Source organism: Pristis pectinata, chromosome 28, assembly GCF_009764475.1.
Source record: "Pristis pectinata isolate sPriPec2 chromosome 28, sPriPec2.1.pri, whole genome shotgun sequence".
Lineage (NCBI taxonomy): Eukaryota > Metazoa > Chordata > Chondrichthyes > Rhinopristiformes > Pristidae > Pristis > Pristis pectinata.
In genome coordinates this window covers 24,249,239-24,264,926 of record NC_067432.1, presented here as the reverse complement: position 1 = coordinate 24,264,926, position 15,688 = coordinate 24,249,239, and the positions used below count along the sequence as shown (strand labels likewise).

Below are 15,688 nucleotides of genomic sequence, written 5' to 3'. Positions count from 1 at the left end.
GAGTTCCTCCAGTGCTTTGTGTGCTACTGCAGATTCCAGCATCTGCAGTCTCTTGGTGTCTCCACAATCAAGACATCTTACTTTGCAAAATAATAACCTAAGGAATACATGGATTAGCAGATCTTAAACTGAAAAGACAATTTCTCCATCCAAAGAATGATAACAAACAGATTAAAACTAAGCATCTAATAAATTCTTGTTCTAATCTGATACACAATGGCATTAGAGAATTGTCATTTTAGTGGAGGAAGTCAACAGGAATTTTGCAGGATTATGCCTGTCTGTATAACAACCAAATCTACTTTCCACACTAAGCATATGGCTTCTCAAAACCAACCATGAGACCCAACTTCTAAACATGTTTGAAGGATAAAGTAAATTTACTTCCCATTCCAAATACAGAGAAGTTTAACTGGGAGGAAAAAGCCTTCAGGGTTTCTCATCCACTCATTTTGTAAACTGCATCTCAACATTTTATTCATTCAATAGGATATGAGCGTCACTGGCAAAACCAAAACGTGTCGATCCCTAAATGCCCCTGAACTGAACAGCAGGTCTGGAATCACACAGACATATTGGACAAGGACAGCATATTTCTGTCTTGTGAGTGAACCAGATATAGTTTTACAATACTCTGGTAATTTTTTTGTTTACTATTACTGAGACTAGCTTATTTTTAAATGCATCTTTATAGTTACTTGAATTTAAATTCCACAGCTGCAGTGATGGAATTTGAACATGTGACTAGAACTCTGGTTGCTAGTTCAGCAATTCAACAGCCATACTATCCCACCCCATCCTAAATCCTTGTAGGTGCATAATTCAAATAGTGTCATACTAAAGCAGGTATTCTGCTACCATATCAACTGCAGACTGTAGAGAGCTGGAAAAAATTGGACATGACTAGAGATGTTTGCATTGGCACCAAAACAAATTGTTTGCTTGAGGTGTGTACGGAACACCAGATGGGCTAATGATACAATTGTAGCTTAGTACTAAATCCTGTAGTTATTGCCCAACTTACAAGGGCTACATTCTTGGAAAGTTATTTGTTAAAAAAATTGCAAAATCAGAAAGGCTGGGTGAAATGCATTGAGTATTTTGGTACAGTGGAGGATGGTGCACTATTGTTATATAAAAAAAATGGACAAATTGAATCCAAATTCTGCAAAGAGTCAGTGGTGGTACAACAATAATTCATTGATAGAACATCCATAAAATGAGGAATCCCTGTATTTAGAGAATTCAAATCCTCTTACTTCCATAACCCACAACACTTCCCCTAATGTAAATGATTGGACTGCCTCAGAACAAAAATCACAATTTTTGCCAAAAGATAATTCCAAATAAATTAATAATTTGACTTAATGTGCTGCCTTTTCACTTACCTCCGTGCTCTAAAAACACTCGAACACATCTTTCCTTGCCTCTAGCTGCAGAGAAATGGAGTAGTGTCCATCCATTAGCATCTCGACCATTAGGAGAATAGCCTTGCTCCAACATCTTGCGCACAGTATGAACATCGCCAGCTGCAACAGCATTTTGGATTTGCAGTTCTTGCTGCAGTTCTGGATTTCTTCTACAGTGATGATGGAACATGCTAGTGAGTCACGTTGTCACAATAGATGCATGAGGTCAATGTTGTAAACCTTCATCAAGCTTCAACAAGAATTTACAAATTAGTTCATTGTAATGACAACCTTCAAATATTAAATCCTCTATAATTTACAACTGAACTAAAATGGTGATAAGTACATCAACAAAGAGAACAATGCCAGAATTCTCTAAATAATCAGCTTCAGGGCAATGGATTTTATTCAAATCAGGTATTCTCAAGATGTGGGGAGAAAAAGACCTTCTGGAGTGCTATAAAAATCTTCAAAGAGAAACCAAATTTCTCCATCCAAAAAAATGATACCAAATTAATACATCCCCAATCTTTGCAAATGTAAACAGTGAGGATTTTAAACTTCATAAGATAGTCAGTGCCCATATACCCTTCTCAAAAAGAAAACTAATTGCAGGCAGTCCAACAAAAACCTCATTTCAAGACTAGCCACCACATTTACAACTCCAGATCAGTTTAACAGAATGAAGATAAAATATAGAAACTGAGGAGCACCAACAGAAGAATATAATTTCAGGATACAACAAACAAATATCGCACCAAGTATTATATCACAGCTATACTGAAACATGGCTTAAAGGCAGGAAGTGATGGCTAAATATTTCTGGTTACATGGTTTCCAGCAGTGATGGGGGATCTAAGAGAGTTACAATATCAATTAAACAAAATGCTAACCGTGGTGAGGAGAGGCAAAAAGCCAAAAAGGTCAATGCAAAAACTGAGAAACAAATAAAATGGAGCAATTACACTGCTGGGTTGTACTGCAGGGCACCACACAAGCAAAGCGAGATAAACAGCAAATGTGTAGGCAAATTTTTTGAGAAGTCCCAACACAATAGGGCAGTAAAATTAGGGGATTTTGACAACACAGCATTCATTGGGACAGTAGGAGTACTTAAAATTCATTCAATACAAGACCAGGAAGAGAGGTGTCAACACAGTGTTTGGTTTCAGGGAAGGGGTAGCCTCGGGCAAATCGAAAGAGTAGGAATGGGTAACCACTTTGGAGGCAGAGATCAAAATTTAGATTGATATTGTATAGTTTTGGAAAAGGACCAAGATAGAACAAAAATAAAATGTTTCATTTGCTATAAGGGTAATTCTATTAGGTTGAGATATGATTTAGCAAAATTGGACTGAAGAAAAGTTATTTCAACCAAAAGAAACAAAAAGCTTAAAAATACTAAAAGAAAACAGAAGTTTAATTCTGCAAAAACTGTAGGGTTAAATTAAACAGGAAATCAGCAAACCAACAGGGATGCACAAAAGAACATCTTCAGATAAAACCTAATTTTTTTTAATGAAAAACAATGTTTCATAAAAACAAAATGGAAAAGAGCCAAACAATCCAAGTCTGGAAGATCCATTTCCAAATAGATAACTTTCTGCTTTGACAAGAGGGAATGCCACAGACATTGGAGTTCTGATGATAGAGATGATGTATTGGAGTGGATAAAATTGCTAGCCCTGGATAAAATGTATCCCAGACTGGTAATGCATTCCAGAAGGGAAGAAATAGCAGATTTTAACACTCATATTTCAATCCTCTGTGTACAGGTGTGAGAGAGAGTGAGAGAAACAGATAGTGCAGCATTATTTTAAAAAAATGAAAGCATCATATTGAATAAATACAGGCCATTCCAGCCCTAAATTGGTGGGAAGAAACTTATTGAAAGAGGGACACTACAAACTACTTGGAAAGGCACAGTTTAATCAAACGGTCAAAGGAAGATTTGTTAGGGAGAAGATTTGTCAGACTTTGAATTTGAGTAGCAAGATGGATCAAAAAGACAGTACATTTGATATGAACTACACAGATTTTGGTATAACGTTTGATGAAGTCACACATGGGCAGATCTCCCTCCTCACCTGGTTCCACCTATCGCCTGCCAGCCCCTGCCTCACCCCTTTATACTGGTCATCTCCCCTCTGCACTCTCAATCCTGATGCAGAGTCTCGACCCGAACCGTCTACTATCCCTTTGCCTTCACAGATGCTGATCGACCCAATGAGTTCTTCCAGAGGTTTGTATTTTGCTCCACATTCCAGCATCTGCAGTCTGCTATCTCCTTGGTTGTACTAATGGACTGGTTAAGTGTCTACAAGAGTAGGAAATAAATTCAATCTAGAGAACAGCAAGGTAATGCATTAGGAGAGGTCAAACAAGGCAAAGGCATCCAAAATAAGTGGCTGGAAACTGAGAAGAGGAAAAAGGTGCACCTCAGCAGATCACCAAAAGTAGTAGGGCAGGCAGACACTAGTTAAGGCATATAGGCAATTTGCCTTTATTGATTAAGACACAGAATATACAAGGGAGTTTATGCTGGGATGTTAATTAGGTCACACTTCATTACAGAAATTGTTATTTCATCAGAGAAGGTGCCAAGGAGATTCAAGGGTATCACCAGGACTGCAAATTTTTAGCAACTGAACAGATACTGGCTAAACTGATGTTGTTTGCTTTGGTACAAATGAGGTAGGGGAGCCTTAATTTTGGTATAAAAATTGAGGGCTCATTCTTTCATGTTCAATAACAAGGAGACATTGGTTTAAGTTCATTAGAAAACTACAGGAAGTGAAAGAAAAATGTTTTCACCCAAAAAGTGGAGGTTTGGAACACATACCCCGAGAAGAGTGATTGAGGCACAACACCTGAAAGCACCTGGATAAAGACTTAATTTGCCCTAAACTACAGAAATGTGGAACAAAAACCGAGAAGTGAGATTAGTTTAAATGGTTATTATTGCCAACACAGCTATAATAGGCTGAATGGCCCCATTTCGTGTTTTATGATTACTGGCAATGAGTTTTTTCTCTTCCCACTGTATAGCCACAAGATTTCACTGTGCAGTACTGCATTTTTGGTTAAATATCAAACCCAATTACACCAATATCAATTAGATGATAACCTGGTAAACCACATATATTCATTCCATCATAAGAAAATGAATGGAACAGGTGGCCATTTGCTCTGTGCCTGTAACCATCTCAAATCCAGTCATTTCATGTTGTGTTGAAGATAGTTTGGACGAGGGAGCTCCAAGTGGTGAGTCACCAGATATGATGGGTAAGCATCCAGGAAGGGGCAGCCCTCCCACCAGATGCCAGGGTATTGTCAGGTCTGCCCGCAAGCTTGGGTGAGAAGTCAAAGTGCAAGGTAGAAGTCAAGGTCTATCTTTCTATGTGGATTTACTGAGTGCCTGGAACTTCTTTCCGGCATGGAAGTGGTGGCCAACTGTACTGCAACCATTGCACAACAAATGTCTCAACTTCCACTGCACACAAACATAATCCAGCCAACATCAGATCACTGAAGCTGCAGCACAGACCTCTGTCTTGCAAGCTCAGTTCACTGCTATTCAAAAGACCAGTCTTCAAAACAGGCTATCGTGGTATTCCAGCAGATTAATCTTCAAATTATTAGGGTTGCTAGAGCAACATCCAAGGAAGATGCAGTAGAACAAGTGACAGCAATGCTGTTACTATTGCTAGTTACTCTAATGTGTCGTTGCTCATTATGATACCATGTGGTTTGAGGTCAGGCCACCTCAAGATCATCCTTCAAAGCCATCTGCTGCTTTCTGCACAGCAAGCGAGTATCCTTCCATCCAGTTTGGCTACAGCCAAAGGGGAAGCACTGTAAAGAAACAGAAACAAAGGCAAAAGCAAGAAGCCAGGCACAACAAAGAATGATGAACTAACAACTGAAGTTTTTGGTACTGGGTTCCATCTTCAATTATGGTTAAGTAGATGCCAGAATGATCAGCAGAGGGAAAACTAACAGGAGAGAGATGACGGAAACTGGTGGATGGAGGCATGCGTGTTCCTTTATTTTTATTCTTTCATTGGATGTGGATATTGATGGCAGGTCAGTAATTAATGATCAACTGCTTTGGAGAAGGCTACTGCATTGCCTGGATGAAGATACTCCTGTAGTTCAGTTGAGCAGAAGCTTCAGAGTTTTCAGAGAGAAGTACAAATACATTTTCAGCTCAGGATGATGCGAGAAACAGAGGTGAATTTGTAGGCTGTGGTGCTTTAATTGCTACCAGGTGCTGCAGAAATATTAGCAAGTTTTGCTGTGTGTTTTGTAGATGGTACAGTGCACCCACAACTCAGCAATGTTCATGCTGGCATCCAAGGTACCAATCAAGTGGGCTGCTTGTCCTGGATATGTCAAGCTTAAGTACTGTAGTTACAACTGAAAAATATTCTAATACACTCTTAACATGTGCCTTGGAGATGGTAGAAAGACTTTGCAGCATCAGATGAGACCTTTGTCGTAAAGTACAGAGCATTCGACATACTTTCATTATCACGTCGTTTGTGTGGTTTGCCAGTGACATCCACATCTTGCAACTTAATAAAGATGGTCTTTGCCTGGCATGTGACCCACAAATGTTACTTACTACTTCTCAGTCTAACCCAGACACTGAAATATTTCAACATGCTGGGACCACGTCTCGCTCCTCACTCTTGTTTGGTTGATCCATAACACCAAGGGCCATTTGACTGTCCCTCACAATATAAATGATAGCCTATTAATATTGCCTCTTTCTATTCTAGTTGTTGCACAGCCCCAAACAAGGGACATACATGCATATAGCCATGGCAGATGCAGCAAGTTACCGAAGCTAGAGCTCATCTCTGCACTGAAGTGTGCCTCCAAATGGTCTACACATTGAAACAGATCAGCAACTCATTGGTGTCTTCCACAACGATGTAGATACAAACAATGCAAAATCATCATGCTTGTTTGTCCAACCCCAAATGCAGAGAAGGGCCAGGTGTGAAGTGGATAGCTCTCATTCCTCATCAGTCATCTGACAGTTTCACAATATATGAAGCCTTTGAAACAACATTATCCTAACTAAGGAATTACTAACAAATCACTGAAAGGTAATAAACAGGTTTAGGAAGCCAAGTAGTACATTGGCCTTTATTGGAGGAGGAATTGACATCAGAAGAAAGGTCTTGCTCCAATTGTATACAGTACCAGAGAGGAATGCAAAGGTTTGCCAGATTGATAGCTGGGAGGGCAGGTTTGTGGTACAAGGAGAAATTAAGCAGCTGAGGCCTGCAGACACCAAAGTTTAGAGAAATGAGACAATCTCATTCAAACATACAAAATTCTTATGGGGATTGACAAAATAGATATGGGATGAGAAGAGAGTTCTTCACACAGAAGGAATTAAATCTTTGGAAGTCACTGCCCAAGACTGGTGGTGAGCCCAGTAGGATCTACATAACACACAACATAAAATGCACTTCTAATGTTTTGGATTAGCCTTTTTGCATACTTGTAATCCCTGTTAAATATCAGACATTTTTAGCTCCCTGCAACTAAGTCACTGCCCTGGTCTTCAAATGCATGATTCAGAGTAACACAACTTCTGGAATCACCATTACACAGCTAAACTAAAGGAATCAAATCAACACTGTAGCTACATAGCAGGGCAAACTGAGTATACTGGAAATACTACCTCACATTATGACCACTCAAAAACTGTCCATCACCTACACAGCACAAGTCAGGAGCACAATGAATTAACATCCAGTCAACTGTATGGCTGCAGACACAGCACAAACTTGAAATTACGTATACCACCTTTTAATGTAAAAAATATCATAAGATAGTTCACAGGATCAATAACAAAAAACATTAGAATACTAAAAGAGACAGGATTAAAGATCACCTAAAGGAAGGGAAAAAAAAGGCATAGAACTGTGGGAAGGATCTTCTGGAACCTAAAGCTATGCAATTGTATGTGAAGCTGTCCAGTGGAACAACAGAAAATGGTAATGCACATCAGAGCAGAATTTGAAAACTATGGAGACCCAGTCAGTTGTGGGGCTGGAAGAGGTTTAAGGTCAATAACTTAATATCCTGGAATTCTCTACCTACACCACTGAGGGATAATAAGATAAAAATAAATGTAGTAGTTCAAAGAGAAGGCCAGGCAACACCAACTCAAGGAGACCACAGGAGGAGCAAAATATACAGCCTTGCCAGTATTGGACTCAATCCAAAAACCAATTTTAAATTGCATTTCCGTTTCAATCTACAAACTTTAATATCTGTTGCAACACGTTTTACAAAGAGAAATCCAGCCATCTATTCCCCCACATAAATACCCACCTTAAATAAACAGCAAATCTCTCAAATGCCCTTGTTTTTTTAAATGACCCTATTACAATATAATTACAAGCTCTAATCACTAGTTTTTTTTGGGGAGTGGAGAGGAAGAGGGAATGCTGTTTTATTCCTCTATTGTCAACTCAAAATTCTGACTTTTAAATCCTTTAGCAAACGTACTAAAATTCTCAAGCCAATGAAAAAAAAAGAGTATAAACTTAAAAATTAGACTTTAAAATTGAATTTTAGTACATTCTGGCTCACTACCTCCAATAAAGTTTTGACTCCAAAAAGATTGTGTTTGGAACATAGTAACTCCTGAGCACAATGTCAGCTAAAGGCATATCCTCCAACCAGACCAAATGAGAACCACCAGTATTAGGTCTGGACAACACAAATTTTCCAGAACTCAGTGAATGAGAGTCACAGAATGGATCATTGGAAAACCATAAACACTACAAGAGACCAAAGCCAAAATGTCAAATTACAGACCTATATACCATGTTCTAATTTTTTTAAAAACTGGCACTACATGGCAAACATTATTATAAATCTTGAGGCACTGCAGATAGTTACACTGTTTTGAGACACACAGGTCACAGTTAACAAATTTGTTGGATTTGATGGTTACAGACCTAGCAAAATAGGCTTAAACATTTGTTTTCTTGGATTTCAGAAAAAGTATTTGATAGTGTTCTGACAGATTATTGCATTACATTTCAATAGTGTTGAAATGGGCTGTCTGGCAAAAACCAGCGAGCTATGACAAAATGAAAAATCTGGATGGGATGAGTTTTAGTCCTGCACTGCTGGCTGTTGCCAGAAACTATTATTTTTGTAAATCAATAGCCACTGCTATGTTATCTAGAATTTGACAAGATCTCAAAACCAAGTGATCAATGCACACTAATGTAAATGTGTCCAGAGGGGCTAGGTCTGTGGTTACTTGGCATGAAGAGATGCAAGATAAGAATCAGTGGTGGGAAAAGTATAAGCACATTGAGGGGTGGATGGACAGGGAGTTGGAACTGTGATTATAATGTCCAGTTAGAAAAACAGACAAAATACAGATGTATATTCAAGAAATCAACTTAAAAACTGAAGTTCCATTGTCAAGGAAATGACTCTATAAAGATTGATTGGAATGGAACTCCATTTTTTCTGCAAAGAAAAACATTTTACTTTTTTCCTTTTCTATGACATATATGGACAGTTTGTAGTGGGAGTGTATCAAGTATGGCTGCAGGGAGTTATAATTAATGAAGGTTTTATTGCTTGATGACATTTTTTAGTGCCTATTTTTAAATCAAAGGTAATTGCACTGATTCTTCCTAATTTATCTTATTGAACACTAGATCATGGGAGTCTAAACAGCAAGGTGTCACATGCTATACAGTCGTGCAATATACCCAAGCTCAAAGCATACCCTCACCTGGCATGCAGTGAGAATAAAAACAGAAAATGCTGTTTGACCCGAATATTTCCAGCACATTTTCTTTTTAATTCTGGTTTTCAGTCCCTGCAATAACTTTGCTTTTGTGTGAAGTGCTTCCCAGCAGGAGGACCACCCAGCAATTAGGATAACAATACCAATTTTGCTTCAAGATCCTGAGAACAATCCTCACACCCCACTTTGTCCTGGCTGAAAACAACAATAACCCGGTGACATGTTGTCAAACGGCACCTGATTTTTAAGTTTACCTACCTTTAAGGGACAAGAAGAATTTTTCTGACCAAAGTGGTATAGATTATTATAATGTCAGACACTTGCATTCAATCTAAAATTGGATAATTACACTGCAGAAAACAAAACAAGATACTAATTACAGAAATATTTGAAAGCAAAAACTAAGTAGATACATTTGTCAAGAGAGCAAGGAGAGAAACTGGGAAAAGCTTCATGCAGGAGTACATGGAACAGTTAGGACAGAGATAAAAGGAAACCACTTAATACAGCAAAAGAGACATGAATTTTGGGAAATAGCACTGAGTGGTATTAGTTATGAAGGTTCTAGAATAGACTCAGCATGGCCCTTATTCATCCTTCATAAGAAAATATTTACCGCTTCCTCATAAGTTACTCAAGATGAAGACATAACATTTTCTAGCGCATTATGACCAAGGTACCAAATGAGCATAAATTAGCTTTCTTAATAATTTTAAAAATGTACATCCTACTGGGGAGTTTTCTTCAGAGGAAAGGTTACCGATACTTTCCCACGACAGGCAGGGCATTGTTGTAGGCAGGGCATGAGGGCTGCAGCAAAAACAGTGCGAATTATGGGAGGAAACAAGTTGTGGTACCTCAATAAATGCCATTTTCCTCCTGCCAAAGGAAAACCAGGTGAATTTAATCAGGAAGAGCAGCCACCTACAAAATGGGGAGTGGAATATCTCCCACAGTTCCTAGCAGTCCTCCCTCCCCTACCCACCCACATACATTTGAATTATCAACGAGAGGATCCAGATGAGATCTGCTGAGACTTTGCACAATACCATTATTTTTAGATTTGGAGTAAATTAAAGAATGAAAATACAATAAAGGTGCACAAAATTATGACCCAAAATTATAACATTAAGGAAAAATATTTCCAGTGGGTAGGAAGCAATAACGAGTGGACATGTGAAATCATCTTAAGAATGAAAGAGGCTGAAAAGAATTGTTACAGGTAATTACCCAGAGATTAATAAAATTGGTTCAAAATATATTAAAGTGCTAATTTTGTAAAGACATTTCAAAACCCATGCCAAGATTTGAAATTCTAATAATTCAATTGAAAGTTAATTTTAAATTCCTACTAAAGGGAGGACTAGATGAGAGCAGCAGTGGAGTGCTGACAACCATTTTGGTCACTAGCGTACTGCTGAAAACTTCAGTTGTGCCTCAGCCCCTAGCAGTTGTCCTATTGGGGTCAGGGGAGGGCAGCCAGAAAGATGAAGGCAAGTAATTCAATTGAAGACAAAAGATTGCAGATGCTGGAATCAGGAGCAAAAAAAAAACCCTGGAAGCACTCAGCAGGTCAAGCAGCACCTGTAGAGGCAAAAGGTGCATGTTGATGTTTCGGGTCGAGACCCTGCATCAGGACTGGTCAGTCATTTAAAGGAGACCCGTCCTGATGCAGACTCTTGACCCAAAACAGTGACACATACCCTTAGCCTCCACAAATGCTGCCTGACCCATGGAGTTCCTCCAGCGTTTTGTTTATAGTAAATAATTCAATTACCTGCTATGCATCCCAGTCTAGAACTGCACTGGAAATTTCCTGAAACAATGCATTGAAACAAAGCCTGAAAAGTTCTAAAATAATTTCCACATCCGTGTGCAGGAGCAATTCACTCCTGAAAGTCTGGCAAATTTCCAGAGTGATTCAAACCCCAAGATTATTACACTCATTTCCCTCTAGAAAACAAATAAACCAATATCTTGATGCATAACATGAAAAAGGTGTCATATAATTGAATTTCTAGGCATTGAAATCTATAAAGAGAAAATCTAATTTCACCCAGAGTTTATTTTTATAAAACTTCAGGGAATGGGAGAGGATTGACAAATGCAGCAAGGTATGTTGTGTATACAGATTCCAAAAACGTGGTTAATTGTTCTTTTCACAACTGGATGCCAATATCAGATAGTGTTCGCCAGATGTCAGCATTGTGACCACTGCTCTTTTCTCCAAAATGGCAGTCGAGATTTGTGTATACAGGCTAGTTTTGCAGATGACAGAACTCTGGAGTGAAGTAAACATTGAGGAGCACAGTAATAATCTTCAAGACAAGGGCGAAATATATAGATTTCAGGGAAATGCAAAGTACTGTATTGTGCAAGCAATTAGAATAAAAACTAAGGAATAAGTTAAATAATTTGGAAGTATAGGAAGAGATAGACCTGAGGCTTTGTGTGTACATATCATTGAAAGCAGTAGGCAAAGTTGACAAAGCTGTTTACAAAGCCATATGGGATACTAGGCTTTATAAAGAGGTGAAAAGTACAAAACAAAGAAGTCATGGTAAATCTTCTTCATATCACGGGCATGAAAGGGTGCATGAAAAACTTATTGGTGCCATGGACACCAGAATTCAGTTCTGTTCAAAGAGTAGAGAAGTCAGGATTGAGACACAAGAGACTGCAGATGCTGGAATCTAGAGCAACAAATCTGTTGGAAGAACTGTGGGTCAAGCAGCATCTGTGGGCAGAAAAGAAATGTCAATGTTTCGTGTCAAAACCCTGCATCAAGACTCCATGCAGGGTTTCAACCCGAACCATCGGGAAGTCAGGATTGTTCTCCTCAGTTAAGGAATTAAAAGCATGAAGGTTTTTGAAAAAACAGAATTGAGATAACTTCATTTAAAAAGTTATGATCTAAAAAGGTAATCTAAGTATAGAATCATAGAATGGTTACAGCACAGGAGGCCATTCAGCCCATTGTGTGCCAGTTCCCAACCAGAGTAACTTGCTGATTCCACTCTCCAGACACTGCTCCAGAGCCTTGCAAATTTTTCATCACCATATATTTACTCTACTCCCTCTTGAAGACTACAATGGAACTTGTCTTCACCACATCTGCAAGCAGTACATTCCATATTCCAACCACAGGCTACATTAAAGGATTTTCCTGCCTCTATCCAGTCAGCACAGACCCTTCATCATTTGATGCGCTTTTATCAAATTTCTCCTCATCGTTTCCTTCTCTAAAGAAAACAGTCCCAGGCTCTAAGCTATCCTCATAACAGTAGTCCCTCATCCCAGGAACCACTTGTGCAGATCTTTTCTAGACCCTCCCTAATGCTTTCACATGCTTCCTTTAATGAAGTGAACAGAGTACAAGGCCAGACCAGCATTTTATAAAAGTTCAGCAGGGTTTTCCTGTTTCTATACTCTATGCCTCACTTGATAAAAAAGGCATACACAAAATTCTGGATTTGAACTGCTTTTTCAACCAGCCCTGCCACTTTTATTGATTTATGCACACATACTCCCAGGTCCCTCTGCTCTAGCACCCATTTTAGAACAGTATCATCTATCCTATATTGCTTCTCCTCTTCCTACCAAAAAGTATCATCTCACATTAAATTTAATTGGCTATTCCACTACATCCTGCTGCATTTTTTCATCAGTTCACATGATTGCTACTGAAGACAAGACCACAGATGCTGGAATCTGGAGGAAAAAACAAACCAGTGGAGAACTCGGTGGGTTAAGCAGTATCTGCAGAGGCAGAGGAATGGTTAACATTTTGGGTTAAGATCCTACACAAGGACTCCTTGGCCCAGAGTTCCTCCAGTAGTTTGTTGTTTCCTCCAGATTCTGAGCTCTGCTGAGTTGTAATACCTGCAAATTTAGAAATTGTAGCTGGTGCCCTCCACAAGTCATTCTTACAACTTAAAAGATGGCCATAACACTGATGGCTGGAAATGTCACCATTCACCTTCCTCTGAACCAGAAAAAGCAACCATTCTGCTGTCTGTTACATAGATCATTTCACATCATGCTATCAATATCCCTTTTATGCCACATGCTTCAACTTTCCTAACAAGCCTATTAAGCAGCACCTTTCTGGAAGTCCACGTATACATCAAATGCATTACCTTCAACTCTTTACCACCTCAAACAATTCTATCAAACTGGGCAACAATCTGCCCTTAAATCCAAGTTGGCATGCCTTAATTAATCCATTTCCTTCCATATTTACTAACAACTTAAAATGATGAGAATACTTCAGAAAGAAAAAGTTTTAGGGTAAGAACTGGCAACTGAAACAAAGATTTTTCTCTAAAGAGCCACATAAACAACCTATGATTCCATTTTTTCCTACTGTTCTGCTATTGTTGATATTCTAGCAATTTCAGTTATGTAAACTATCTGGTCAAATATGTAATTGCTTAAAAAAACAAACAATTACAAAAATCAAAAAGAAAAAGGCATTTAAAAATAAGCTCACACCTTGAAATGAATGCAATGCAAATGAACACTGGGACCAAGTATTAAAACACATGCTGTCCCTATGTATGGGTTGTTTTCGCAGACATCAAGTCAATTTTGTTCATGAATCAGAAAATATACAAAAACAAGTCACTCAAACATTACTTGGTAACTATACCTCCACATTATTGTAATGAATGACATCAAAAACACAAAAGAGAAAGAATTCCTAAAAATGGATAGAGCAGGGAATTTACTTTTGAATTTAATATTATGGGAGCTCAGTCATATGTGGGGATGGCCATAAATCAGGTGTTTGTAACCTGGGGACGGCGTGTATGAGAAATAGCTGTATTCATTTGGTTTGTATTCTTTCTAGAATAAAAGGTTAAGGGATGATCTGACCGAGGTGTTTAAGATGTTAGATGAATTTGAAAGGACAAGTAAATTAGTTGCACTGATGGATAATCCAGAATGAAGAGATATAGTCTTCAAATTAAAGCTAGGCCAATTAACAGGAAATATCAGAAATCACACTTTCATATGGTAATGGAAATATGAAATTTTTCCTCTCAATAGAGTGTGGCTTTCTGGATATTTGCAGCTTCAAAGCTGAAGGTCAATATATTTGTGTTAAGCAAGGACAGCTTGAGAACTTTTTTTTGATTTGTTCACTATTTATGCACATCAATAGATTTGCTGGCATTCATTGTCCATCTCAAACTGCCCTGGAACTGAGGAGGCAGTTAAGTCAACTACATTGGCAGAAATTGAGTCATATATAGGCCCAACAGAGTCACACAGGGCAGGGGCGACACGGTAGCATAGCGGTTAGCGCAACGCTATTACAGCGCCAGCGATCGGGTTTCAATTCCCGTTGCTGTCTGTAAGGAGTTTGTACGTTCTCCCGTGTCTGTGTGGGTTTCCTCCGGGTGCTCCGGTTTCCTCCCACATTCTAAAAGACGTACAGGTAGGTCAATTTGGGTTTAAAATGGGCGGCGTGGACTCGTTGGGCCAGAATGGCCTGTTACCACACTGTAAATAAAAAATTTAAGCAGGCCCTTCTGCCCACCATATCTGTGCCAACCATCAAGCACCCATCTATACTAATCCCATGCACCAGCACTTGGTCCATAGCCTTCCATGCCTTGGCAATTCAAGAGCTTATCTAGATATTACATGTTGAGGGTCTCTGCCTTCACCACCCATGCAGGTAGTACATCCCAGATTTCAACCACTTTCCGAGTGAAGAAAACTCTCTAAACCCCTGGCACCTTACCTTAAACTTATGCACTCTGATTTTAAACACCATTGTTATGAGGAAAAGTTTCTTACTACTTACCCTATTTAGGCCCCTCAATTTTGTATTCTTGTATCAGGACACTATTCAACTTCCTCTGCTCCAAGGAAAACAAACCCAGCCTAACCTGTCTGTCCTAATAACTGAAAAGCTCTATAACAGGCAACATTGTTGCGAACTTCACGTGCATGCTTAAGCGCAATTACATCTTTCCCACACAGCAGCAATTAGTACTACACACAGTACTCCTGCAGTGACCTAACCAATGTTTTATAAAGTTGCACCATAACCTCCCTGCCCTTATATTCTATGAAGGCAAGTATTCCATGTGCCTTCTTCACCACCTTATCCACCTGTGCTGCCACCTTCAGGGATCCTTGGACTTGTACAGAGGTTCATGTGCTCAATATCCCAAAACCATACCATTCACTGTGTATTCCTAGCCTGACGCACCACTTAACAGGATTAACTTCCATATGTCATGGCTCTTCCCATTTTACCAGAACCACCTGTCTATCAACAATACACCAATTTTCAAACTTACTAGCCATCCTACATTCACATCTAAATCATTAATGCACATTACAGTATAGATCCAAGATTGATCCGTGTACTCCACCGGCCATAGTTTCTAATACTAGCTTTTTTTTAAAAAAAAAATGTACTGCTTTACCTGATTATTCAAAATTAAATTCCCAGCTGCCA

At 38.9% G+C, this 15,688-nt stretch overlaps 1 protein-coding gene across 3 annotated transcripts in view; it reads right to left on the bottom strand.

Moving 5' to 3' along the window:
• Window positions 1-15,688, bottom strand: part of asb7 (ankyrin repeat and SOCS box containing 7) — a 46,360-nt gene that overhangs the window by 29,280 nt on the left and 1,392 nt on the right. The window contains exons 2-3 of one of the 3 annotated variants that reach the window (XM_052040628.1): window positions 9,469-9,560; window positions 1,389-1,659 (exon numbers count right to left, since the gene is read on the bottom strand). In XM_052040628.1, the coding sequence (XP_051896588.1) occupies window positions 1,389-1,599 (211 nt within the window). In that variant the 5' untranslated portion in view covers window positions 1,600-1,659; window positions 9,469-9,560. Of the gene's footprint in view, window positions 1-1,388; window positions 1,660-3,496; window positions 3,727-9,468; window positions 9,561-15,688 lie in introns of all 3 variants that reach the window. The other 2 variants (XM_052040629.1, XM_052040630.1) reach the window with 2 other exon arrangements.